This window comes from Episyrphus balteatus, chromosome 3, assembly GCF_945859705.1.
Source record: "Episyrphus balteatus chromosome 3, idEpiBalt1.1, whole genome shotgun sequence".
NCBI lineage: Eukaryota > Metazoa > Arthropoda > Insecta > Diptera > Syrphidae > Episyrphus > Episyrphus balteatus.
In genome coordinates this window covers 67,084,462-67,109,474 of record NC_079136.1, presented here as the reverse complement: position 1 = coordinate 67,109,474, position 25,013 = coordinate 67,084,462, and the positions used below count along the sequence as shown (strand labels likewise).

At 30.4% G+C, this 25,013-nt stretch overlaps 2 protein-coding genes across 6 annotated transcripts in view; one reads left to right on the top strand and one right to left on the bottom strand.

The window, feature by feature from the left end:
- The window catches only part of LOC129914833 (transcription factor IIIB 90 kDa subunit), a 53,085-nt gene that overhangs the window by 5,596 nt on the left and 22,476 nt on the right, over positions 1-25,013 (top strand). The window lies entirely within an intron of this gene.
- Positions 725-25,013, bottom strand: LOC129914832 (BTB/POZ domain-containing protein 3). 5 transcript variants are annotated; one of them, XM_055994252.1, is made up of 6 exons: positions 24,825-25,013; positions 16,177-16,691; positions 4,805-5,182; positions 4,587-4,734; positions 4,311-4,527; positions 725-4,255 (listed from the first exon to the last, which is right to left on the bottom strand). In XM_055994252.1, the coding sequence occupies exons 2-6, from the start codon at positions 16,583-16,585 to the stop codon at positions 3,347-3,349; spliced, it is 2,061 nt and encodes a 686-aa protein (XP_055850227.1). In that variant the 5' UTR covers positions 16,586-16,691; positions 24,825-25,013; the 3' UTR covers positions 725-3,346. The 5 variants fall into 5 exon arrangements, with proteins under 5 accessions (XP_055850227.1, XP_055850226.1, XP_055850231.1 ...); XM_055994251.1 differs by having other exon boundaries at positions 4,802-5,182; positions 24,825-25,012; XM_055994256.1 differs by lacking the exons at positions 16,177-16,691; positions 24,825-25,013 and adding an exon at positions 7,932-8,259.

Sequence of the window (25,013 nt, the reverse complement as noted above, 5' to 3'; positions counted from 1 at the left end):
TTAAAAATAACGTATAAATCCTCCTGCCTTTTTTTCTCATTTGTTTAACTTTTCATATTTTGTCTTTTAATTTAACTTGGTCCTTTTAATATGGAAACAAATAAAAAAGAAGTCAAAATAAGTTGTTTTTTTTTTTTGTAAAAAAAATTCAGTATAAAAAATGCAAAACTGATCATAAATATTATTTTTTTCATAATAATCAAAGATTTATGTAATTAATTGTGATTATTATTGAAATGCTTGTGCAAGAAATTGAATAAGTTTTTATTTGTTTACTATGGCATAAAGTATTGTCTGGGTAAATAATTTCTGTCTTTTGTTTTATTGTGGTACATTCTACCTTTTTTAAAAAATCCAATTGTATTCTTCCCATACAATACGTTTGACTAAAAAATTCTACAAAGATTCTAAAAGAAGTTAATTATAACTTTTTTGTTCATTATGATTTGTAATAATATGAATATAAGTAATATAAGAACGTTATTTTATGAACTTTTTTTGAATAACCATTTTTTTTATCCGATTCTTTTTTTTTTCTTAATTTTTGGCTTTGAGTAAATATTTTTTTTAAATTTAATTTATAACATTTTTATTTGGAAATTATGTAATTCGATTACTTTCTTTATAACATTATATTTTTGTTTTATTTTGTATGTAATAATTATTATTTATTATTGTAGATAGATAAATATGTATTTTATTTTCTAATAATATTATTCCCCGCTTAATTTTTGCGTATTTTTTTTTTTTTTTTTCATTTAGAATTTTTATGTTTGATTGCCTTTCAAGAGTTTTAAGAACAAACAAAAATTAGCAAAACAAATTTCTGTTCTTTGGTGCAAAAAAATCAAAGTTAAATTATTGTTTGGCAATTTCTAATTTCGTTCAATCTACAGTTTTCTTTTGAAAACCTTTGATTTAATAAAATGCTACCAATATCTCGATTGTATCATGTGACGTATCAAAACCTCAGTACATTCAAACTTGGAATAGTTCATTCGGTTAAGCACTTGGAATGGTTCACATCCCAATGCCAATAACTCTTTGACAACTCGTGATAAACGTTTTAAAAGGGACAGGCCTCTGACAGACTTTACTTAGAAATTAAAATGAGGATTTTTAACCTGAGTTTCCTACCATTTAGGGCATTTTTTGTGAAAAAGGAGTTTAAGAAATGCATTTAATTTAATTTGTTCGTTTATTTATTCATTCGTTGGCACTCATGTGTACAGTGTTTTAAAGAAACCTTTTGGTCTTTTTAAATATTGAAGAACTCTTAAAGTTTTGCTCTAACTTCTCTTCTCTGAGTACTCGTTATGATGGTAATTCTTATGATATTTATCATAGCAGAGTCAAAGTAGTCCCGTACAAAAATGATAAAATTATATTTAGCGAAAAGAAAATTCCTCTCGAATGCTATCGAACATTTGTCTTATATATTGTCAATACTTGAATTAAGGACTATGTCTTAAGGGTAGAAAAAAAATAACACTGGGTCTCTTTATTAACAAAAGGAAAAGGCCTCTCAATCGCTAGGTTGCTTGTTCAAAACCCAGCTCGATGGTAGAAGTTTTTCAGATTAATTGAACATAAAGCGACAAAACACCACTAAAAAAGGAGTTTGATTATCGGATTGGTCCCCGTAAATGACTGTTATGTAATATTTCATACATAACGAAATTTATTAGAATCTTTGCCGTGAAGGCCGAGGTTTGGAAGTAGGATTGAACCCGAAATTGATTCTTCTCCTTACTTCGCCTTTTATTTTAATGTTTCCTATTGAACCCTAACTATTCCTACTTTCCAGCTATATTAATGGCACACTGGAGGCCAGTTAAGTAGAGGGAACTAAGTCCCACTTTTTGTAAATCAGAGATACTTCTGGTATCTCTGGTTGGTTAACTCCAACCTCTAAGTTTGGTGGCAACACACAAAATTTTGTTCATTTCAAACCATTCACCATTGCTTATTTTTGCTAACTGTGGTCCTCAAAGCTCAACGATCGCAATAAAACAGTCGTTGCCATTGAAAACCCCTTTGTCTTTCTAAGAGATTGTATGATCAAGAATTAAGAAAAGTAGAGTGAGTAAGTTAATCCACGAACTACACTCTAAAGCCTAGTACGTAGATCACGCTAAATTGTAGCAGACATTTTTTTCTCAGTTTTTCTTGACTTATTTTTTGTCCGTTAAATTGTGATGAATAAAAAATGTACAGTTGGAAATATGTGTGATTTTCTAGCTTAATCTGCGCAAAAATCGGTTGATATTCTTCAATAAATTTTATCCCGGGTAAATGTACGATTAAATTTTGTATGGAAGCTAGCTGCATTCTAGGATTTAATGCAAACGCAGGAATATTTTGCCCTAGCATCAAACTTTTTATTCCAATAGAGCAGTTTTCAAGCATAAACGCTTTAGACAAATGTGCAGAGCGAAATCTCGAAAGAAAATATAAAAACCAAATCATTGCATGTCAGATAGCCAATCCACACTAAAAGCAATAAAATCATCTTAAGATTGCAGTGCAACTTCTCCACATCTATTCAATGGCTGAATTCATTAACGCAGTGATGCTAGTGTTTTCTTTCCATGAAAAAAGTTGTGATGCAAAAAGAGTGATCTGAAAAAATGATCACTCGAAAGATCAAATAGATAGGTCAGGCATCTTACGGTCCCGATTGGGCACCAAATGACTATTTTTCCTGTTCCCAAAATTAAAATCAGGTGCTTTGTCAACAATTATGTACATCACCAAAAAAAAAAACCAAATTTACATCCAAAATAAACCAATCAAAACTAACTAGTCAAGTAAAATTCAGCAAAAACTTTTTTTTAGACTTCATTTAACATTATAAACTTTATTTTGTTGTTTTATAAGCTTTTCGTGAAATTAATTTTAATAACTTTTGATTCTCGTCGATTCTATTGAAAATATTTGAAATGAACCGAATTTCAACTCAAGTGTCGCTATTTTCATAATAACTTTTATTTTTTTGCACCAAAACAAAAAATATAATCTTAAAAATAATATTTTTCATTTCAAATTCCTGGATATAACCCACAAAATAAAAGAATACATATTTATTATATTTTATAAAAAAAGCGAGTCTCCTAAGTTCTAAGATAATGTGCATCGCTAATACAAAGTCAATACATATTTTTAAATATTTTGGATAAAACAAGCAAAAATTATTAAAAAAAAAAAAAATAAATCCATACATAGTATAAAATATTTTTTTTTTATATAAAAAATAAGAAAATCAAAACTTATTCGAGTCTTTTGTTCTTTCATAATTAATTAAATGAATTTAACCACAAATTAATTTTTCCAAATTAAAAAAAAATTAATTTGTAGTCACTGCACCACCCTCATCTAAATTAGCCGATGGTGTTGTACAATGTGAATTAGTTGGGCTATTCATCGGCGAATTGGTCGTTGGCCCATAAAATATCAATTCTGGTATTTGTCCACCTTGCACACCTGTTCCATTTGTACTTTCCGATGAACATTGAAATTGAAATGTCACATTACCCATGCACACCTCAGACATACCTTCTTGCCCGAAAAAACTCAATTCATTGCCATCAAGAATCACAGAAGCAGTATAATAGCATTCAGGTTCAATTTGAATGGGATTTGCAAAAAATACATGAAAAGTATTACTCGATCCGTCTGAAAAAAATTTCGTATCATTCTCAGCTAAAGTCCTTCCAAGTCGTTTCAATTCAATTTTAACACTATAATTTGCTGCACCAGTCGATGATCCATACAGACCAAAACCAACAATAAAAATTCGTCTATCCACCGAAAATTGAATAGAATCACAACGTCCACGATAGCGCCATTGATTTGAACGATAAGCACACGATTGAAAACGATGACAAACCTGAGTCTTCAGTCCAGCACGACATTTTGTCGGATAGTTTAGACTTGGTTTGGCATTTGCAGTAAAATGTAAAAATATATCAATTGTTTCGGGTGAAGTTAAAATACCAGTTTGAGCAACGCCATTGGCAAATTCTTCCAAAGTCATTGTGGGAATGCGAATTAAATGCAAAGCTGGTCCTAGGACATTTCTTTTATTTTGTGGTGTTGTGTCGATTTCCATTTTTTGACATGCATTCAATGCCCAATTGAGAGCTGCTTCAAAGAGATGTATCTCTTTGCAGTTCAGCGTTTCTCGAGATAGAATCGATTCGAATGTTTTCAAATCGATATCTACGAAGCCTTCAGATTTAATAGCCATTTCCGCCTTAATCAAAAAAATACATTACTTTGGATTAGGAATGAATAGGTTTTTAGTTTACCTGAGCGTCTATAACTTCCCAGCATCTCTGCATCAGTTCTGGCTCCTCGAATAGACGGGATTGACTGAGAAGTAGACAGGCGTTTTTTGCCGTCAAACTAACTTCCAAATAATTAACACAAGCTCTTGCTAAATGCGGTACAATATATTTTTTGGCAGCATATAAAGTTGCCAGTATATTATCAGGTTCCAATTGAATTTCATCACAATACAAATATCTGAAAAAGGTGAATAAAAGTTTAGGAATAAAGTAAATTGTTTTTGGTGTCGTTTTTACCTTAACAATGTAAGAAAAGCTGATGGTTCAACATCGGGCACTTTGATTTCCTGTTTATTTTCTGCTAATCCTCCATAAAACATTGCATAAAATACTGAACTACCAGTTGCGAGGATATATTTATGTGCAGGAATTGTTTGAATATTATCTGAAAAAGATGAGAAAATATAGATTAAATAAATTATTTAGTTAATAAAGAAATACGAAACTCTCACCACCATCAGATCCAACAACAAATTTAACATCAGACATTAACTCATTATTGAACATGGCAGCATTACGTTCGAGTACAGTTGCTTTGGTTGCTTGCCAATTTGGATCGGCTGTATCAACTGCATTGGATGATCCATTACTTGATGGAAGACAAAATGATGGTGAACTGCTTATGGCACCAGGCGATGCCAACGGTGATGATGGGACACTAATTGGTTGTGTGATTTGTATATTATCACGCTGCTGATGATGTTGCTGCTGTTGTTGTTGTTGCTGTTGTTGTTGTTGCTGCTGTTGTGGTGGTTGTTGTTGTTGCTGCGGCTGATGTGTTGCAGAATTATGCGGAGGCGATAATAATAGCCCTCCATTGTTGATTGTTTCCACTAAAAAAATAAGAAAGGGGGAAAAAGAGAACGTTTAGTAAATTGGCTTTTTTTAAATATTTTTTTGTCTTTTCGAAAGATTTTTGGATTGTGCAACATTAATCTTTATTTTTTTCTCCCGCCATGTGTTACATTTAAACGCTAAGTTATTTTCAAACTAAATTTTCTCCCAGTACCACAGTTAAATTAAAAATATGAAATTATTTACTCAGCATAACTATTTTGTAGACGTTTGTTGACTCAAATAAAAGGGAATGAACGAAAAAAATAAGAAATATTATGTGTAAGAGCTTAGAGTTATGTGCGGCTATTACCGCCGCTGATTCAGAGTGTCTGATTTTGTTTACTCTTGATTCCTGTGGTCAATAAAAATGATGCTTTTATGCATACATAAGTATGTATAACTGAATACTGGGTAGATGTATCTTATGTTTGCTTCTATGTTTAAGTGTTTGTGATTTATAAAAAAAAAAAAAACAAAAGAGTTCTTGAAATCTTTGAATGAGACAACTTTTATCTGTACCGGCAAACTGAAATTTTAAAACGAGATCCATTTAATTAATTGATCGGTGGTTATTTAAGGAGTTGGATTTACAGCATTTCTATGTTGTTTTTTTATGTGTTCTTAAAGTTATATATCTCTGTCTGTTAGAGACAAACTCATTGATAAAGTCTTTTCGGAATATTTATTTTTATATTAAATACCATAAGTAGTGCTTATTTGTTTTGAATACCCATTAGAGTAATTCCAAAAAGTTTAAAAAATTATGCCAGCGGTTCCACGAAGGAGCAAGGCCTGGCGAATTACAACTCTCAACCATTTCTGCATACAAGTAATATGCTTGAAAGAATAGAAGGGTTAATTTTAAATGTACTTTTTCATGTCAGCAATACTCTGTGTCAATTCCTCGCAATAGGCAAAAATTTATATGTTGAGGAGCCTGAATTTGAAACAAAAACCTCTGGAGTGACAGTCCAAAGCAATGCATCGTGGTTTAATACAAAATTCTTCAAAAAGTATGTATGATTTCTTTCGCGTGTTTCCTTTTTCATCAAAATTCGGTGAAATTAAAGTAATTTAGGTATAAGTTTTATTTCGGACCAAAAATGTTAATGAGATATTAAAACAAATTCAATCGTTAACACATCCCTCAAGGCAACAAATTTGTTTACTACTATTTTCTTCTTAAATGAAACACAGCCCTAAATATGAAACAAAATTTTTAGCTTCACACGTAAAAATCCTCCAACTCTAAAATAAAATTTTTAGAATAATTGCCTTCTATATCTTTTTTTGAAAGTTCACCAAATTCCAGATTATAATTTTCATTCTCTGATTTATTTTGCCATCTTTCGAATAGATCAAACGACAATATAGTTTTGATTAAGATATTCTTATAGTAAAAATCTGAATGTTCAAAATCAGAAAAATCCGTGTTTTTTTTTCAAATTAGATAATAATGGTTCTTTATTTAAAGTAACATTTTTTAGATAAAATTTAAAGATAAGTAATAGCAATAATTTAAAATTTCAACAACTTAATAACAAAGACTTGTAAATAAAATTAATTGACAATAAAACTAACTAGTTCACATACCTATAAAATCAAAAGTTATCATTTTCTTTTTGTTTTGACCATTGACTTAATATATATGGACTGCTAGAAGCATATTCAGGTTGGTTCCACTTGTTTCTTCGCGATACTAGCGCCCTAAAAAAAAGTGGAGAATAAGTGCAACATTTTTGACTAAGTGCGAAAGGAACAAATATAGAAAAACAGAGAAAGCACTACCTTTTAACGACAGATGTCATTCACTAAAAGTTTCCTCTTTTCGCCGTCTAAGGTTATACCGCTAGTAGAGCTAGAAAGACGTGGAATCATTTTTTTTCAATTTTTGTATGGAAAAGTCAAACGATTAGCAGTCCATATATAGTAGGTCAATGGTTTTGACATTAAGAAAAAAAAAAATAAAAACAAACCAGAAACAAATGAATGCTTACGTGACTTAATAAAGAATTATTGATATTGCGACTAACTCAAACACGCCTTTTCAAATGCACCAACTTCTTACTTGTTTATGTTCATATAGTTTCGCTATCGTCTATCAAAAATCTAATCTTTTGTCTTATCTAAAAACAGCAGTTTTATTAACTAAACAAAGCTTGTTTACTTTATTTTAATTAAAAATCAACAACAATACTAAACAATGAGAAAGAGAAGTAAATAAATAAATCTAACTGCCTTTTATCATGCGTTTACTAGATTTCCCAACTTTTTTGTGTACTTATTTCAAGGTTAACATCATTTTTGTTTATTTTCGTTTTTTTTTTTATCGTTGTTTTTATTTTTGCAAAACAACTTTACTTCGATTACGACGCAGCAGGGTAGCAATAGCAAAGTAAGTAGCTGCTGGGTTTGGGTAAGGGTAGACTCTAGACAGAAGACAGTCATCCACCTATGAATTGTATGAACTTGACTTGACTATTGATTACGACGACGACGGCGTCGTTTTTTTTTTTTTTTTCCTTCATAAAAATGGATTTTTTTCTCTCCATCTTTTTCTCTGTCACTGGAAATGACTGGTTTTGGATTTGGGGATGTAAAATCGATGAAGTAAAAAGCGCTTGCATCCAAAATTGGAATGAAAACTTTTTTACGACTTTTAGATAAACAAAAAATTATGAAAACCATAACAAACTTAAGACTTAATAATATTTATTAGAAAATGCCTCTTCTTTCTAAGCTTACCATTCATCCAAGCTTGAATTTGTGAATGAGACATGCTTTCTTGATTACGTTTTACAGATTTTAATGGAAGTAGTCTTGAATTTGAGTTATTTGGTGTTGCCATTCTAATTTGCCGTCAAGTTATTCCAAATATTCTATACTTTTCACATAATAATTTCATTATTTTTCCAATATGTGAAATAATAAAATTAACAAAATAATAATATAAATGCACTCTTTTCTTTAATTCAATTCAAATTGCAATTGCAGTTCCAGACAGAAGAAAAAAAGTAGCCATTTTTTTTATACTGTTCGATGAGAACTATACACAGACACAAGAGACGAAATTGTTTTGACAGATAAAATGGAAAAAAAAAATAAACATATAAATACCCCCACTTTAGGTTTCGAACCCCCCTGGGGCATTGATGGTTGAGTTGTGTGAAAAAAGTACTAGACTAGAGAAAAAAAAAGTAATAGAACTGTGATGGTATTTTGTTGTTGTTTCGTATTGGCGGTTATTTTTCAAAAAGTAAAATATTTTGCTTTTTGGAATGGAAAATGTTTGCATCTGCAGATTGTTTGCTAATGCTTTTATTATATGTATGTTGGAAATTGAAAATAATAGACAGCTTTCGTATTATAATTGTGAGTTTCAAAAACTGAGAAAAAATAATTTAAATTATTTTAAAAAATAAAACAAAGGGTTTCTAGTTTTTTTTTATATAATTATTACCTACATACGCCTTTAAAAATATGATTTTTTTTGCAGACACCCCGAAATTCTTCTGGTGCGTTTTGTGGTCAATAAACGCTCAATCAGATTGATGTTAAATCAGTCATAATCTAAATAATTTTGATTTTCGTCAATCAAGAAACAAGAAAATGTACATTATAGGCGTTTTTCTTTTTTAACTCAGAAAAAAGCTCTGAACAGAGCCTGAACATTCTGAGCACGCTCTGAACAGCCTCTAAACAAAGCTTGTTCTGAGCACCTAATTAGAGCTACTAATTCACTATTGCGCCATTATTTTATTTGTTTGAGATTTTTTTTTTTCAATTTCACTTGTTAAATGCTGGTGTTCAGCATTAAACTCGCTCTGCTCAGTTATTTTATTATGAGTCCATCGATCGCGCTCTGAACAAGCTCAGAACACGTTCAGAACGAAAAAAAAACACAAATTTGAAGCTCAGAAGTAAAAAAGAAATACAATTTTTTGTTTGACATTTCAGGCTCTGTTCTGAACTAAAAAAGAAAAACGCCTTATGTTATACATATTAAGGGGGGAAATCCCTCTGGATGACGAGTTTTTCAAGAATTTTTTTTGGAAAACTGAAAGCATTAATTAAAATTTGGAAAAATACATGATATTATTGACATCATGAAGTGTTAACACAATTTTTTTGAAGTAATAAAAAAACAAAATGGCGGCTCTACAGCCGTTTAAAGTTGATGCCTAGCGTTTGCGCCGTGCAATGCCCAGGTCAAGTTAATTATTTATAATCAAAAGAGAAATTTTTTTCCATTAAAATATATTTATATGCACTGCATGAACCTCAAATTAGCAAAAAAAAGTGTAAAATAAAAATTAGAGACCAGAAAAACGAAAAAAACACAATTTTTTTTTATAAACAAATTGTAAAAAAAAATATTTATTATGAAAATTATATTGAACTTTTAGGTTCATGCAATGACCAATGAGTTAACGAGTAATTTGCACTTTATTTCAAGTCGATAGCTTCATTAGTTTTTGAGTTACGTTGCACGGCGCGGAAAAAAACGTGTTTCGAGAAAAATTCGTTTAAAGTTTTCATTTTTGTACTGTGGTAGGCTCGCAACGCTTGGGTTTCAGGACTATCTGGGGACTTTTGAGGCTTAATTTAAGGCTAAGACCACTAAAATAGTTTCTTCGGTTGATGAATCATTTTTTTAGGCAAAAAACTTATAATGCAAAAATAAAAAAAATCCAGAGGGTTTTCCTCCATTAACCCTGTTCCATAGCATGTGGTAGTCTACTAATAGCCCCGTTCCATTGGAGGTGGTAGTTTACTCATGAGTAGATCTAGTACTACAATTAACACACGATCTTCTACTCGAGGAGATAGGGATGTGTAGTTGTTGTACTAGATTTCTACTCACGAGTAAACTACCACCTTCAATGGAACAGGGCTAATAGTAGATGTTTTGGTTAATCTAGTACTATCATCTATCTACTCATGCTCTTCTTCCCGAGTAGATACGATTTCTATTGAATTCGTTGAAAGTGCGTTTCATTGAAAATCGCTAGTAAACTACTAGAAGTACTTTGCCACCTCCCAAAGGAACAGGGCTATTATAACTCCCTAATACTTTCAAGTGATTGATGTGTATTGATTAACTTCTGAGCGGCCATTTTGAAACTATAATATGTGTTTCCGTTGACACAAAGTTATTAGGTCTGTTTGTTTTTTATTTCTCAGTTTAGTATTAATAAATTCTGTTTGTTTACACAATTTTTAAGCGTTCAAAAGTCAATGATAAAGACAACTCCACCAAGAGTACACACCTTTTTTATAATTCACACGAAATGTGAATTGAAACAGTACACAGGAAATTATTAATTCTTGCGTATCGGTGCCTTGTTAGATACCTTGAAAGCTTAAACTCAAAAGTATTATTCATTGACTTTTAAAGGTTGTCATACAACAGAGTCAAAAACAAATCATTTACTTTTGTGGGACTTACTAATTAGTACTGTTAAAAATTTGTACATGTTTTGAGTTGAAATCTGAAAAATTTATACGTACGAGTATGAGTGTAGGGAAAAGGTTAAAACGACATCTTTCTGCATTGTATTTCTAATAAAATGAAATTCAAGCAGACTTACCTAAATAATTCAATTTTGTTGAAAAGAGTACCTAATAAATTATGGCATCTGAATTAAAAAACATAAACATATTCCTACCAACGTTATTTAGAATTTGATAAAGTAAAACCTGAAAACCACTCAGGTTTCGGGTTTTATTTTAACTCTTTAAAACTAGAATTATGAAAGTTGCGAAAGTTGCAATCAGGTTGGTATTGAAATGCTTATTTTGACCAATTTTTGAAACTCGTCTTAGTTACTGAATATTAGGTTTAACATATGACCGAACATATTGTTTTGGAACTTATTTGGAGGTACAGCATACAGAACTACCAACCGATTTTGAAAATTGTGTCTCTTAGCCCCAATTTATTCACGCGCCATTAAAAATGAATTATCTGCCAAATTGCATATAACTTTTAAACTCTCCCGTTTTAAATGGCGACTTTATATTTAATACCTAGAGTGTGAATAAATTAGACCTCTATGAATTTGGGCCTTATATCTTTTTTAAATAAAAAAAAAAAATAGTTATACTCCCTATGCGTTATGTCCAGTTTCTGAATTTATTCCATTTTCCAGGTTTTAAGAGGATAAAATATCACAAAACTTATAAACCCTGGTTGAGCTTTTTTTAATTTGGATTTGCATTGACCACTTAAGACAGATTAACAAAAAATTTTGGCCTGCAGTGTATTGTGTAATGCAGGCATACCTACAAGGTGCACACATTTAAAAGTATTTCATTTTTTTTATTCACTCTATGATGATCGATTTAATATAATGCAATGTTATTGGCCCTTTCAATGACCCTTCCGTCAGTTTTGTTTTGCAATTTCTTTCTTTTCATTCATTCACATCAACTCGTATATAAACCAAACTTATGTTCAAGTCAAGAAAACAAAAAAAAAAAAAAAAAATCTTTAGACTATAAATTTAGCAATAAATTAACCCACCTTTATTTTGATAATGGGTATATTGTGCTTACTCAAAGCTAATGCCCGGGCATTGATTGCATAAATAATTAAAACATTTCCTTATATTGCAACTTTGTAACCTGTATAAATCAAAAATAACAAGTTTTGTGTTATACCATTTTGCTGTCAGCCAGCGATATATGATATTCGGTGATATTTGTCCATTTTTTTGTGGTTTTATTTTGAATATACTTTTATTGATGAAGTGTTAACCTCAAGAATGGCTTAAGTTTTCAAAACAATAATAAATTTGTTTATGTTTTATATTAATTTGTATTTTGTCGTGACTTTTTTTTTTATTATTATCGAATACCTGTTTGCATATAATTGAACTCGTTTGTCCACCCTGATTTTGATACATATCAGACAAATAAAATAATACAAAATTCCCCAAAATAAAACAAAAATTATGAATAATCGCATTACAGTAGAATCACCAAAAGATGAACTGTTTAAATAGTTAAATCAATAGGAATAAAACTTGATGAGCAAATGTTCTTAAAAAGCCTTTCCAGTTCATTGTTATTCCCGTCAAATATAACTGCCATCCCATACTATAAAGGTTATATTTGTAAAAACGTTTCTAAACATAAATGTGTTATTTATAAAAATTATGTAACCCTTAATGAAAGCATTTTAAATTACAAAAATAGACTGTTTAAAGGACAATGTAATAGGTTTCTCATTTTGTAAATTTAGTTTTGCTCTTTTGAAGGTTGCAAAGTGTACAAGAGTACATAATTTTAAATAAAATTCAATGCAATCTCCATCTATTCGCGCAGATAAGCATGTGAATTTACTCATTAATACTCAGTCACCTACAAAAAAAAAACAGAGGGTGGTACACTACTCGGCAGCAGAAATCTAAAACTACCAACTACACATCCTGTCTACTCGAGTAGAACAACATGTGTACATTTTAGTACTAGATCTTCTAATCATCTAGTTCTAGATACTCATAAGTAGTCTATCGCCTCCAAAGGAACGTGGCTAACAAAAATTAATAGAGGTTTTCTGTAAACTCAGTTATCGTGATAAAATAGCGGGAAAGGCTCGACTTTCCTGGTCAGCCCCGCTCCTTTGTGTAGATGATCTAGTACATTTACTACTAGATCTACTGCCTAAATCTAAATCTGCCCGAATAATTAAAAATTGAGGACCTTGCAAAGAGAAGAATACAGCTCCATTTTTTTTGTTTTGGATGAACTTTAAAAAATCGTGTCTTCCGTTGAAAGTACTACTACGAAAGTACTAGAAGAACTTCACCACACTTAAATTAAAAGAGCCATAAAGTAAGTGGAGTGTAGATGGAAGTACAAAATCTACCAATGATCTACTCATGATAAGTCTAATTTTTTTTTAAATAAAGATTTATCCTATGTTTTTATAGAACCTAAATATAAATGTTTATACACAACACTGCATGACTAGCTGTTAAGAGAGTTAGTGAATTCTAATAAATAAGACGAAAAATAATAATCTTAATCCCAAGGTAGGTATTTCCAAATTAATGACAGTCTTCCGGACACTTCCATTTCTATTCCGATCACTCAAAAAATACAAAAAAAAAAAAAATAAAACAAATAGACAACGTGCTTAGTAAATCTAATAGAATCTACAATCTACAATACATTACACATAAAAGGTAGGAATATGCTTACTTAATAAATAATAAGTTATAAGCGTGCGTCAAGTTGGTGGTCATCGATCAATTTACAATAAGTACGTAGAGATAGGTACTCATTTTAAGTATTGTTCAAATAACACCGTGCTAATGTTAATGCAAACAAAAAATATTTTCACGCAATTTGATTTTTTGCGGTTTTAGTTTTTCACGAAATAAATTTATTATAGAATCGAGATTTAAGATATTTTTTTAAGACAAAGGCATTTTGCATTAAGATTCTTTGGGTTTATCCAAAAGTCGTCACATTATTAAAAAAAAATCTTAAAAACTTAATATGCCAGACACATTTCTATATATTTTTTGCCGGCACGGCTCGATATATGGTTGAGAATGTGATTTGCTTGATATGCACGTGTAACAGAAGATTTGCGAACTTATCCGCCCTGACTCACGTCATACCTACGCTGTAGTTTGAATCTCGAATCATATAATATCTATCTACACTTAAGGAATAAAATATCCCATCTACTTAAGTAACTAAGATTGGATAATGAAATAAAATTGTGAAAGTGGTTAAATAATAACAAAATTATGTACCTTACGAGTACCTTTTGTGTTTATAGTAATCAAATATAATGAGAATACATTGTTTGATTGAGAAGAAAATTTTATCGAAGGGTAATTTATTCTAAACTCGTATTTCTGTGATTTTTAAGTATTGTGCAATTTCAAATATTAACTGTCTGGAATCTTCTGGGAATTTTTATTCTTAAAAAGTGTACCTAAGAAATACAGATTGAAGAATTTTATCTACACAAAAAATAGATATCTTCAACTTTTTACATCTTTCTGATAAAAAATTTCGAATTCTGTGGCGGCAAGTGTTCATTTTATGAGGATATATGGAATAGACATTTAAACATTAGCTGCGTTGCTTTGGAAATATTTATCTACTTTTTAGTACTTAAAACTACTTTGAACTACTTTTGCTATACTGAAAAAGTAGTTCAAAGCAGCTTTAAGTAATAAAAAGTAGATAAATATTTCCAAAGGAACGCAGCTATTATCATCATTGAACATACCTACCATACTGAACATGAACTGAACTAAGGCGATGGCGGTTGGCGGTCGCTCTTTCAAAAAAAAAAAAATTACGGAAACATACCTACATTTCTTAACTTGCGATAAAGGCAGAGGTAATAGGTCTGTTTGGTTTTTTTTTTGACAAAAATAGCCACGTTCACTTGAAGGTGGTAGAGTACTCATGAGTAAAAATCTAGTACAATATTCCCATCTCCTCGACCAGAAGATCCTGTGTTGATTGTAGTTCTAGATCTACCTATCAACTTCTCATGAGTAAACTACTCCCTCCAAGCTGCAATGTAAGCTGTCAAATTTTTAGAATAAAATCCTCTCAAATTCATGTCATAAAGGTGTTAGATCTTGGATATAAGTAACTGTTATTGAAAAAAAAGTCGAATTTGTAAACAATGCCCAAAAATTGCCAAATTAGTAAAACAGACTTTTAGACGTCTTATTACTATATTTCATTGATTTTTTTTTTAAATTAGCACAATTTTGACATCTCCCCTATTATATGGCTGCCAACTATGTTTTAAAGTAAATTTTAAAAATTTTCAATAAAACTAAGTATTTATTTTTTCAATGAACCAAAAGAAAAGTATATTCTAATAGATTTTAATATTCTAAATTCAAATTTGAAGTAAAAAAAAAAAACTATGACCTCACTGACGTCAGAGATTTTTTTAGACTCCGGATTTGATTTTGAATGTCATCGCTTGTCGCCATGACACTCATGATGCGGTTATTTATTTATTTTCGTTGTGCGACAAGAAAAAAAATAAGATAAACAGAGAAAACTATAGTTTTTGACAGATGTCAGATTTGTGTCCAAAAAAATTTTATGGGCTGAAATTCACAAGAATGGGAGGTTGTTATGGTCTCTTTTGTGAAAAACTCCACAGTTTCAGAGTACACAAACAGGAATTGGGTTAAAAATGTTTTAAAAAATGAAGAAATTATTCTCAAACAGACCTAATAAAAGACAGTTTTAGGATTCATAAGGACAGGTAATGGAACTCGAGATACAAATTATAGATAACAATTCGGCGTAGATTCACTATGCGATAACTAGCGTTCCATTGAAGTTTTCAACTGACAGCCCGATAAAATACAGACATTCTTATGAAAACATTCTTTGGAAAAACTATAAAAAAGTACGTTTGAAAACCGCAACCGATTCTAAGGTCTGGGTCCTTAAGGCCAAATTCGTATTCAGTCTTATTGCACCATGTCAAATTTAAATGATGCGATGTAACTTTTGGAACGGTTTTTATTCAAATTTATAACCTCTGCTTCTACATTTCGTTAATTTTTTTCAATTACCTACCTAATTATTATTTATTAAGTTACTATTTAAGGAAAATAAGGAACCAAAATCAATAGAAAAAAGTTTATTGACACATAAAATCGCATGTTTTCACCATAACCATAAAATCACTGACGTCTATCACTCCAGTCCAAACTCGTACGTGTATCAAGTCTGCTAAACAATAAACTGTCACAAGTTCGTGTCTAAAATATATTTCAAAACCTCCATTTTTATATGAATTTCCTACTCTACTTAAAAGTTGACGTACCTACAATTTCAAGGTCATAACATAAAAAACATTACACTAAAAGAAACAAAACATTACACAACCAATCCTCTATAAGTGTGTAATTTGAAACCTTAATTTATGTATTATTTAATATCAATTAAAAGTATATAATGCCAATTTTCTATATATACTTACTATTATTGTAACTATTTGGTATGCCTCGATTGTCGTTATTGCAAATATTTCTATTGTTGCTATTCCTTCGGCTACTGGCCATTATTATGTTATTATTATTACTAGCACGTATCATTTGCAGGTTTTCATGATTCCCATCACTGCTAGTTGGCGGCGCTGGTGTCGACGATAGTGGTGGCTCATGATAGTTATGGGTATACGCACTACCCCAGTGCACATTGAAATCTTCTTCGTCCAGTGTTAAAAAATGATCAAATACTTGAACGCCACGTTCAAGTGGTCCATGGAATTTGTTAATCAATTCTACACACTGTTGGCCAAGTTGCGTTATATCCGATTGACCTGTGGCCCAATAGAATAAATGACGTCCCAAATGACTGCTTAAATGATTGGCGAATGCTTCAATCATTTTTTTTTTCTATTTGATTCTAATCTTCATTATGAATTGCCACAAGGTTTACTTATTTGTTCGTTACTTTTTTTTTTTTGTTTTTAATGATGACACGCAGCGCACTCTATAATTCAAAATAATAAGACAAATCTTTTTTAGTTTAAATGCACGTAATTTGAGAAAATATGTACCCGGCGACTTTCACTTGAATTCTTTTTTTTTATTATTATTTTTCTTTAATTCAAAAAAATAATAAAAAAAAAAAAAAACTAAGGAAACAAAAGATAAGGAAAAAGAAATCATCAAATGCTCCCAACATATATAACATCATCATCATCAACCATGATTGGGGCTTTGGGTCCACGCGCAGGCTCAATTGAGAGCACCTTTTTTAATGATGGTATATAAGAGTCAAGACTTCGAAGAGTTATGCAAGATTCACATTCGAGTATAGCGCGCAGAGTTGAGAAACCAATCATCTCCCACAGTTATTTCTTTTTTTTTTTACTTTTGTTTTGTTATAATCTTTTTCCCATTTTTCCCCGGTGTAAGTTGTTGTTGTTTTTTATAATTATTTTGCACTTTTTTTTTTAAGTTTCCAAAAAGCTTGGTTAAGGTCGAAATAATATTTGCTTTTAGTTAGTAATTCTATTGTTTAAGCATTTTGGGACAAATAGGCAGAAATTATCGCACATCATTAGCAAGTTGTTGTGAAATACAGTCAAAGCCCTCTTTGTTGAATAATTTCGTTTGCGTAAGAGAAAAGGTTACCCGAAGATTATATTTATTTTCGGGTCTTTTTTAAAGGAAATAAAAGGTTTGCAACTCTAAAAATAGCTAACAATAAAAAAAAATTGCTGTGATTTTTTTTTCATTGGTATTTTCAAAGACTTAACATTTCAATTTTGATATCCTTTTCAATAATGAAATATCAATATTTTAACAGATATATTTTTATGACAAAACAGAACCGATTGAAAACGCGTGCTTACTTGGAATAATATCATAAAGATCTGACCATGACAATGAAACTTATATTTTTTCAATATCAAAAAATCGAAATTAACGCATCAGTGGTTTAAGTTGCATGTTAAGTTATTGCGTCATTTATCAAAGTGGAACTTTCCGCTGTCAAATTCAATATTCTTCTGCCTCCCATTTTTAGGTTCAATAAAATAAAATTTGTTATTAATTTCTTTCGTAGTGACGTGAAATTAATTTTTCGATTTATGTACGCACGAATTGAGCAAAACTTATGAGCACGCAATCTAATAACAGTCATACTTTTCAAAGCATTGACTGAGTGTCGTCGGACTGTCAAAATAGTTCGTAGATTCTTCAAATTTTCATGTTTTACACTCCAAAGAAAATAACTTTGCAAACATAACTTTGGAGAGTTAATAACACTAGTTCACAAAAAACTAAACATTTTTTGTGGACACCAAGTGCCGTTATACTTTTCGTATAGATTTGAGTCCAGAAAACTCGAAAATCTTATCTTAAAAAAAATGTTAATGGATAGGTTTTCGAGATATGATTTTTCAAAGTTTTTTGTCGTTGTTTTTCCCAGCATATTTACTTAGTATTTGGACTTTATCTTAAGTAATAAACGACCAATCTGAATAACTTTTTTGCGTCACTCCAGATGTTAAAGTGCAATGCATTAAAATATTTTAAAGAAATCGATTTGTTGAAGGAAATTTTTGGCAAATAAATCAAAATCTTTTGAATCCTCATAGTTTTAAATATTGCATGTGTGTAGTACACTTTCTGGCAAAGATAAAGTTATAGAGATATGACCATTTTTGTAATGATCAATCACAACAAAAACATTACTGTTAAAAAAAGAGCCAAGTTTTCCTATGTTGAAATTATGCTGGCACAAAAAGTACTGAGATGTAAAAGTGTACCAAGTTCTAAAGTTTGGGTTCAAATTCGTATCAATAAAATTTTGATTGTTCTCTTGACAATTTTTCTTAATTATCGATTTTTAAAGTTATTTCAAAAATTGCCAAGTAAACAATCAAAATTTTATTGATACGAATTTGAACCCAAACTTTAGAACTTGGTACACTTTTACATCTCAGTACTTTTTGTGCCAGCATAATTTCAACATAGGAGAACTTGGCTCTTTTTTTAACAGTAATGTTTTTGTTGTGATTTCACTACTTTTTGCAAGGTATGGCTGTAGAATATAAAATCTCTATATTTGATGAAAAGTCAGTGAAAATGGGTGGTTGCCACGCCCCCTGCCTGAAATTCTCAAATTTAAAATTTTTTCCTTTGTATAAACTACCAGCTCTACCATTCTACCAAATTTCAAGATTCTACGACAATCAGAAGTGCTCTATAATAATTTATGAAAACTCAGCGGAAATGGGCGGTTGCCACGCCCCCTGGCTGAAATTCTCAAGTTTTAAATTTTTTCCTTTGTATGAACTACCAGCACTACCATTCTACCAAATTTCAAGATTCTACGACAATCAGAAGTGCTCTATAATAATTTATGAAAACTCAGCGGAAATGGGCGGTTGCCACGCCCCCTGGCTGAAATTCTCAAGTTTTAAATTTTTTCCTTTGTATGAACTACCAGCTCTACTATTCTACCAAATTTCAAGATTCTACGACAATCAGAAGTGCTCTATAATAATTTATGAAAATTCAGCGGAAATGGGCGGTTGCCACGCCCCCTGGCTGAAATTCTCAAATTTTAAATTTTTTCCTTTGTATAACCTACCAGTTCTACCATTCTACCAAATTTCAAGATTCTACGACAATCAGAAGTGCTCTATAATAATTTATGAAAATTCAACGGAAATGGGCGGTTGCCACGCCCCCTGGCTGAAATTCTCAAGTTTTAAATTTTTTCCTTTGTATTAACTACCAGCTCTACTATTCTACCAAATTTCAAGATTCTACGATAATCAGAAGTGCTCTATAATATATTATGAAAATTCAGCGGAAATGGGCGGATGCCACGCCCCCTGAATTGAAAATCTCAAATTTTTGAAGCCCTATATCTCAGAAACTACTCATCGTAGGAGGCTGAAACAAATGTAGTGAGTTTGAAATTTCTAGCATCTTTGGTGTGGAAGTTAGAGGGGGGTCGAAAATGGCCTGATTTGTTTCCTGTAAATAAGGGTGTAGTGCCAAAGTTGCTAGAGAACTTGGCTGGGCACTACCGTGCCCCTTGATATTGGACTCTTTTTGTTACTTTTTGAGTTTTTATCTATAACTTGAAAAGCAAGCATAATTTTAAATTTCCTATCGATATGTAACCTTTAAAACATTTTTTAAAATTAAAATATTGTAAAAAAAACTTAAGAAAAAAACTATTCAAAAAAGAGAAAAAAACGAAATTTTTGATGTTTTTACAAAAATATTGTCTATTTTTATCCTTTGAGCATCTATAGGTATTGAATAATGTAAAGGAGAAAAAAATGTACTTTATTTTTCAACATAAAGATCACAAATATTGAATACGGCTAAAATTGTTTTTGGTTTTTTTCAACCATTTTTCTTTAACACATTTTACAACTTGTAATTAGGGGTTTTGTATGTTTTTATTATATATTTACCTTTTGTTTTGGTGCGAAAAAAAAGTCAAAAACTCACTTTAAAGAGTGCCCAAAAAAAAGATAGTTATCAATTTTGTTCCTGTTGTTTTTAATTAACATACACGGTTAAAAATTTTGTTGAAGATTCTAGGAAAATTTGGGTAACATGTGAGGCAACACCAAAATTGTATTTAAATTTAATACTTTGATTGCATACATTTTTGAGTCTAAAGGCTTGGCCACACCGGAGGGTACGCGGTAGAGGTACAGGTAACGGTACGGGTATTTGTATGGAAAAAAATCCAAACTGACACATCAACGTTCGGGTGTGGAATTTTTTTAATACAAATATCGTTGCCGCTACCCTAACCGCTACCGCGTACCCTCCGGTGTGGCCAAGCCTTAATACAAAATTTAATGAAATTTAAATATTTTTGTATTAAAAATTAAGGACGTATTTCTAAATTTAAACTTTCATGTCGTTTTCGATTGGACGTCCAGAGGCGTTCGGAAGCATTCAAAAGCCTTCTGAAACCGTTTTATTGGCACAAAAATTACAGCAAGAACGCTTCTCAGAAGAAAAATTCTCTTCTCGATTTTAAATCAGAAGCACTAATATATGAACACTGAAATGTCAACAAAAAAATACTCAATCATTCTTTTTTTGTTGTCATTTAAAAATGTATCTATTGTTTTCTGAAATTAAAACTAATTACAAAATTAAAATGGGTACCTTAATCTTAATGCAGTGGAATGATTTTTTTACCATTTTCTTCTTCATTATCGTCTTCAGATTTATAATTTTTTATAATTTTTTCGTTTGGAAGAAAAAATAAATAAAATATGTAAATATTTGACATTTGAAATTTCACAAACACAAAACAAACAGAATTGAGTGGAAGCGACATATTTTCTTGTATTATGAAAAAGAAGACGTGTATTTTATTTCAATTCTTAACCAGATAAAGTTATAATTTAGGTGCAAAGCAATTAGTTTAAATTTCAAATTTTCTTATTTGTATTTCACTACTTTTGATTACATTTTAATATTTTTTATTTGAAAGTAATAAAAAAAAAATTATTAAAAAACTGTGTAATAAAATTGCAATATTAAAAATTAATAATTTTTGTTTTGAAAAAGGCCTAATTCCAAAAGTTTTATTAAAAACTACGACAGAATTTTTAACCGAAATTCAAAGACCCAATTTCTTCAACCATCATAAAACAAAATTTAAGTCATAAATAAACGCCAGAAATACAAAAACCTAATTATCAAACACTGCCATTATTAGATTAACATAAAAGAATAGGTACAGGTTTTATGCCAATAAAATTAAAATAACCCACCTGTTCCTTAATTATACAAGAGTGCGTTCAGATTTAAATGGAATCCAAACAGTTTAGAACTTTTATTTTGAATTAAATTTTGTTTCGAAATTTAATCTTATTTAAGGGGGGAAATCCCTCCGGACGACACCCTTTTCAATATTTTTTTATGAAAAACTGAAAGCACTTATTGAAATTTGGAAAAAGACAAGATATTACTGACATTATTAAGTATTGAAAAATTTTTTTTTGAAATGAAAAAAATAACAAAATGGCGGCTCTGGAGCCTTTCAAAGTTGACGCCTCTAGTTTACGCCGTGCAATGCACAGGTCCAGTAAATCATCTTAAATCAAAAAGGAAATTTTTTTCCGTTAGATGATATTAGTACGCATTGCATGAACCTAAATTTATTTTTTTTAAATGAAAAATAAAAATTAGAAATCAAAAAAACGAAAAAAAAAAACATGTTTTTTTTACAAAGAAGTAGTTAAAAAAAATATTTACTGCACAAATTTTATTCAATTTTTAGGTTCATGTTGTGGCCAATAAGTTGAGGAGTAAATTGCTTCAAATTTCAAGTCGATAGCTTCATTAGTTTTTGAGTTACATTGCACGGCGCGGAAAAAAACTAGTTTCGAAAAAAATGCGTTTAAAGTTTTCGTTTTCGTACTATGGTAGGTTCGGAGCGCATTGGTTTAGGGACTATCTAGGCACTTTTGAGGCTTCATTTAAGGCTAAGACCACTGAAAATAGTTTCTTCGGTTGATAAATAAATTTATTACGCAAAAAAAAAAATAATGCAAAAATAAAAAATTCCAGAGGGATTTCCCCCCTTAACAAATAATGTTTTATAAAGATGTTTTTCTTGTACAGATTTTAGATTGACTTGTCGTTGTCCCATTATAAAATATTCTGAAAGTATTCAGAAGATAATTAGAAATATTTTTGCTGTTGTTTCAGTAAAAAAGTAGTATAACTGAAGCACATATGTTTGAGGTACAAATTTGAATTATTGTCACAAATTTAGGATATGATTATTTCATGTGTTGAAGTTCAAAATGCATTGATGTGCATGTGTGTTTTTTTTTTTTTTTAGACAACATTTTGAGAAAACCGGGAAGTTGTCAGAATTTGGACTGAAGACTGAAGCACATTATAGCTGTGTTCACTGACGCTGTGCTGGACTGTTCTAGGCAGAAAAGTACAGCTTTTTGCTGTTCATTGAGTTTTTTTCTGTGCTGAACTGTTTTAGTTTGCTGTTCATTGACAAATTTAGAACAGTTTAGAACAGGATTTTCTGTTCTTGCTTTTGAGTCAGATCAGGTTAGAACAGATTCGTGAGAAGTGTCAAAAGCAAAGCTGTCATTTTTTTTTTTTTTTTGATTTAATTGTGCGAATATTTCTCGAGTGCTCGTGGTTTTTATAACTAAAAACAATTTAATTAATTAATTATAAAAAATAGAAAAAATAAACGAGAAACGATAAACAAAAAATTCGCATAATTTACAATGGGCAGGTTCAGAAACGTTAGGGACTAAATATTTAGGTAATTTCTTGGTCTCTGATTGGTCAGCTGTCATAAAAAATCCTTCCAATTTGGGTAATTTTATTGGAAAGCTGACTGGAAAGTTAGGCAAGAAAATTTTCCCTAAAAATTTAGGAAAGTTTTTTTGTCAACATGACAGCAGATTGTTTTTATTTAAAGAATTAATTTAGCAAAATTAAATTTATTTGTGTGAAAAACAACTAAAAAGTGCATTATCGGTTATAATTAATTTTATTTATTCATTACAGTTAAGTGAAATTTGGTGTCATACCCATGCGAACGGTAAAATTCTTAAATAAATTTCGAAATTTGACAATATCATCATATCCAAACTAATTTAGTCAATTTACTCAAATTTCCGTTCAGAAAATGACGTTGCCTAAATATCGAGTCCCTAATATTTCCTGAACGTACCCAATTTCTCGGTCTCTGATTGGTCAGCTGTCACAAAAAATCCTTCCAATTTAGGTAATTTTATTGGAAAGCTGACTGGAAAGTTAGGCAAGAAAATTTTCCCTAAAAATTTAGGAAAGTTTTTTTGTCAACATGACAGCAGATTGTTTTTATTTAAAGAATTAATTTAGCAAAATTAAATTTATTTGTGTGAAAAACAACTAAAAAGTGCATTATCGGTTATAATTAATTTTATTTATTCATTACAGTTAAGTGAAATTTGGTGTCTTACCCATGCGACCGGTAATATGCTTAAATAAATTTCGAAATTTGACAATAGCATCATATCCAAACTAATTTAGTCAATTTACTCAAATTTCCGTTCAGAAAATGACGTTGCCTAAATATCTAGTCCCTAATATTTCCTGAACGTGCCCAATTTGTTTGTTTTTGTTTTTTTTATTTTGACAACTGGCGTTTAAATGACTGTTTTAACTTGTTCTGACGTTTCTCACGAAACTATGCTGTCCTGTCCTGTTCTGATCTAGAAAAATCCTCGTTGAACATATTTTATCAAACACTTGACAATGTTGCCAGATTTGAAAATCATCTGAAGAAAAGTACTGTTTGCATTGCGATTATACACTTTATTTAAGCCTAATGTCTCACTATTTGGATGCTTTGACTATATTCTTTTATTAATGTGTCAACTTTACTAAAGAATTTGATTAAGTATTATTTTTCATTTTTCATTTTTCTCATCTCAACTGTCAATTGCCATTTTGATAATATCATCTGACACTTCAATATAAGTAAACAAACATGCATTAATAATTTTTCACTCAGAGTCTTCTTCAAAAACATATATTTGATTCTGTTCGTTTTAAATATTTTGTTATAAGAGACTGATAGTTATTTATACATAATTTGAAGATTCACGTTGGCAACAACAACTTGTGAGTATGCGGGTGTGTTAATTGATTTCAGTAATGTTAGATTGATTGCTTTAGATGCTAATTGACTTTTAACAATATCAATATTTTTCAGTATTTTATTATTTTTTTGTATTTGCACTTTGTAAGTCACCTGTTTCACAAGATTCATGAAAAAAAAAATTTTCTTATTTCTATTTTGAATGATCCACAAGTTCCAACCGGATGGACGCATATAATCTAACACTTTTTTCGATCCATCTCTTATGTAAACCCAAAATCTTGAAACCACCAAAAAATATTAAAATGCACTCAGAAAGCTCTGTTCGCTTTCACTTTTTATTAGCACAAAGGAACATTATAATTTTTTTTTGTTAGTTTGATAACGGTTTGTTTGAACTTGAAAAAAAAAAAAAAACACAAAAGCTAATCTATACCGTTACGGTAACGGAAATAAGTATATAATTTCCCGCCAAGGAACTTTTTTTTCTTTGTTTAGTACCTGTTTGATTAAAAAAATTTCCTAAACAAGAACTGTCAAAGTCACATTTATAAAGATGCGCTATTAAAAGTTCAATGTTAGTTTTGTTTGTTTAAACAACGAAACGTATATAATCAACTCGAAGACTCGCGATAGTCATCGACTTATCGAGTCGATAAGCTTCAGGTGTTTGCGCGCCAGAAGACACTT

Excerpts from the sequence above, each read along its gene's own strand:
- LOC129914832 (XM_055994251.1), bottom strand. The coding sequence starts at position 16,585 with ATGATTGAAGCATTCGCCAATCATTTAAGCAGTCATTTGGGACGTCAT. Across the intron at positions 4,735-4,801 it reads TGTTGTTGGATCTGATGGTG|ATAATATTCAAACAATTCCT; the intron begins GTGAGAGTTTCG and ends CATCTTTTTCAG. Across the intron at positions 4,528-4,586 it reads GCTTTTCTTACATTGTTAAG|ATATTTGTATTGTGATGAAA; the intron begins GTAAAAACGACA and ends CACCTTTTTCAG.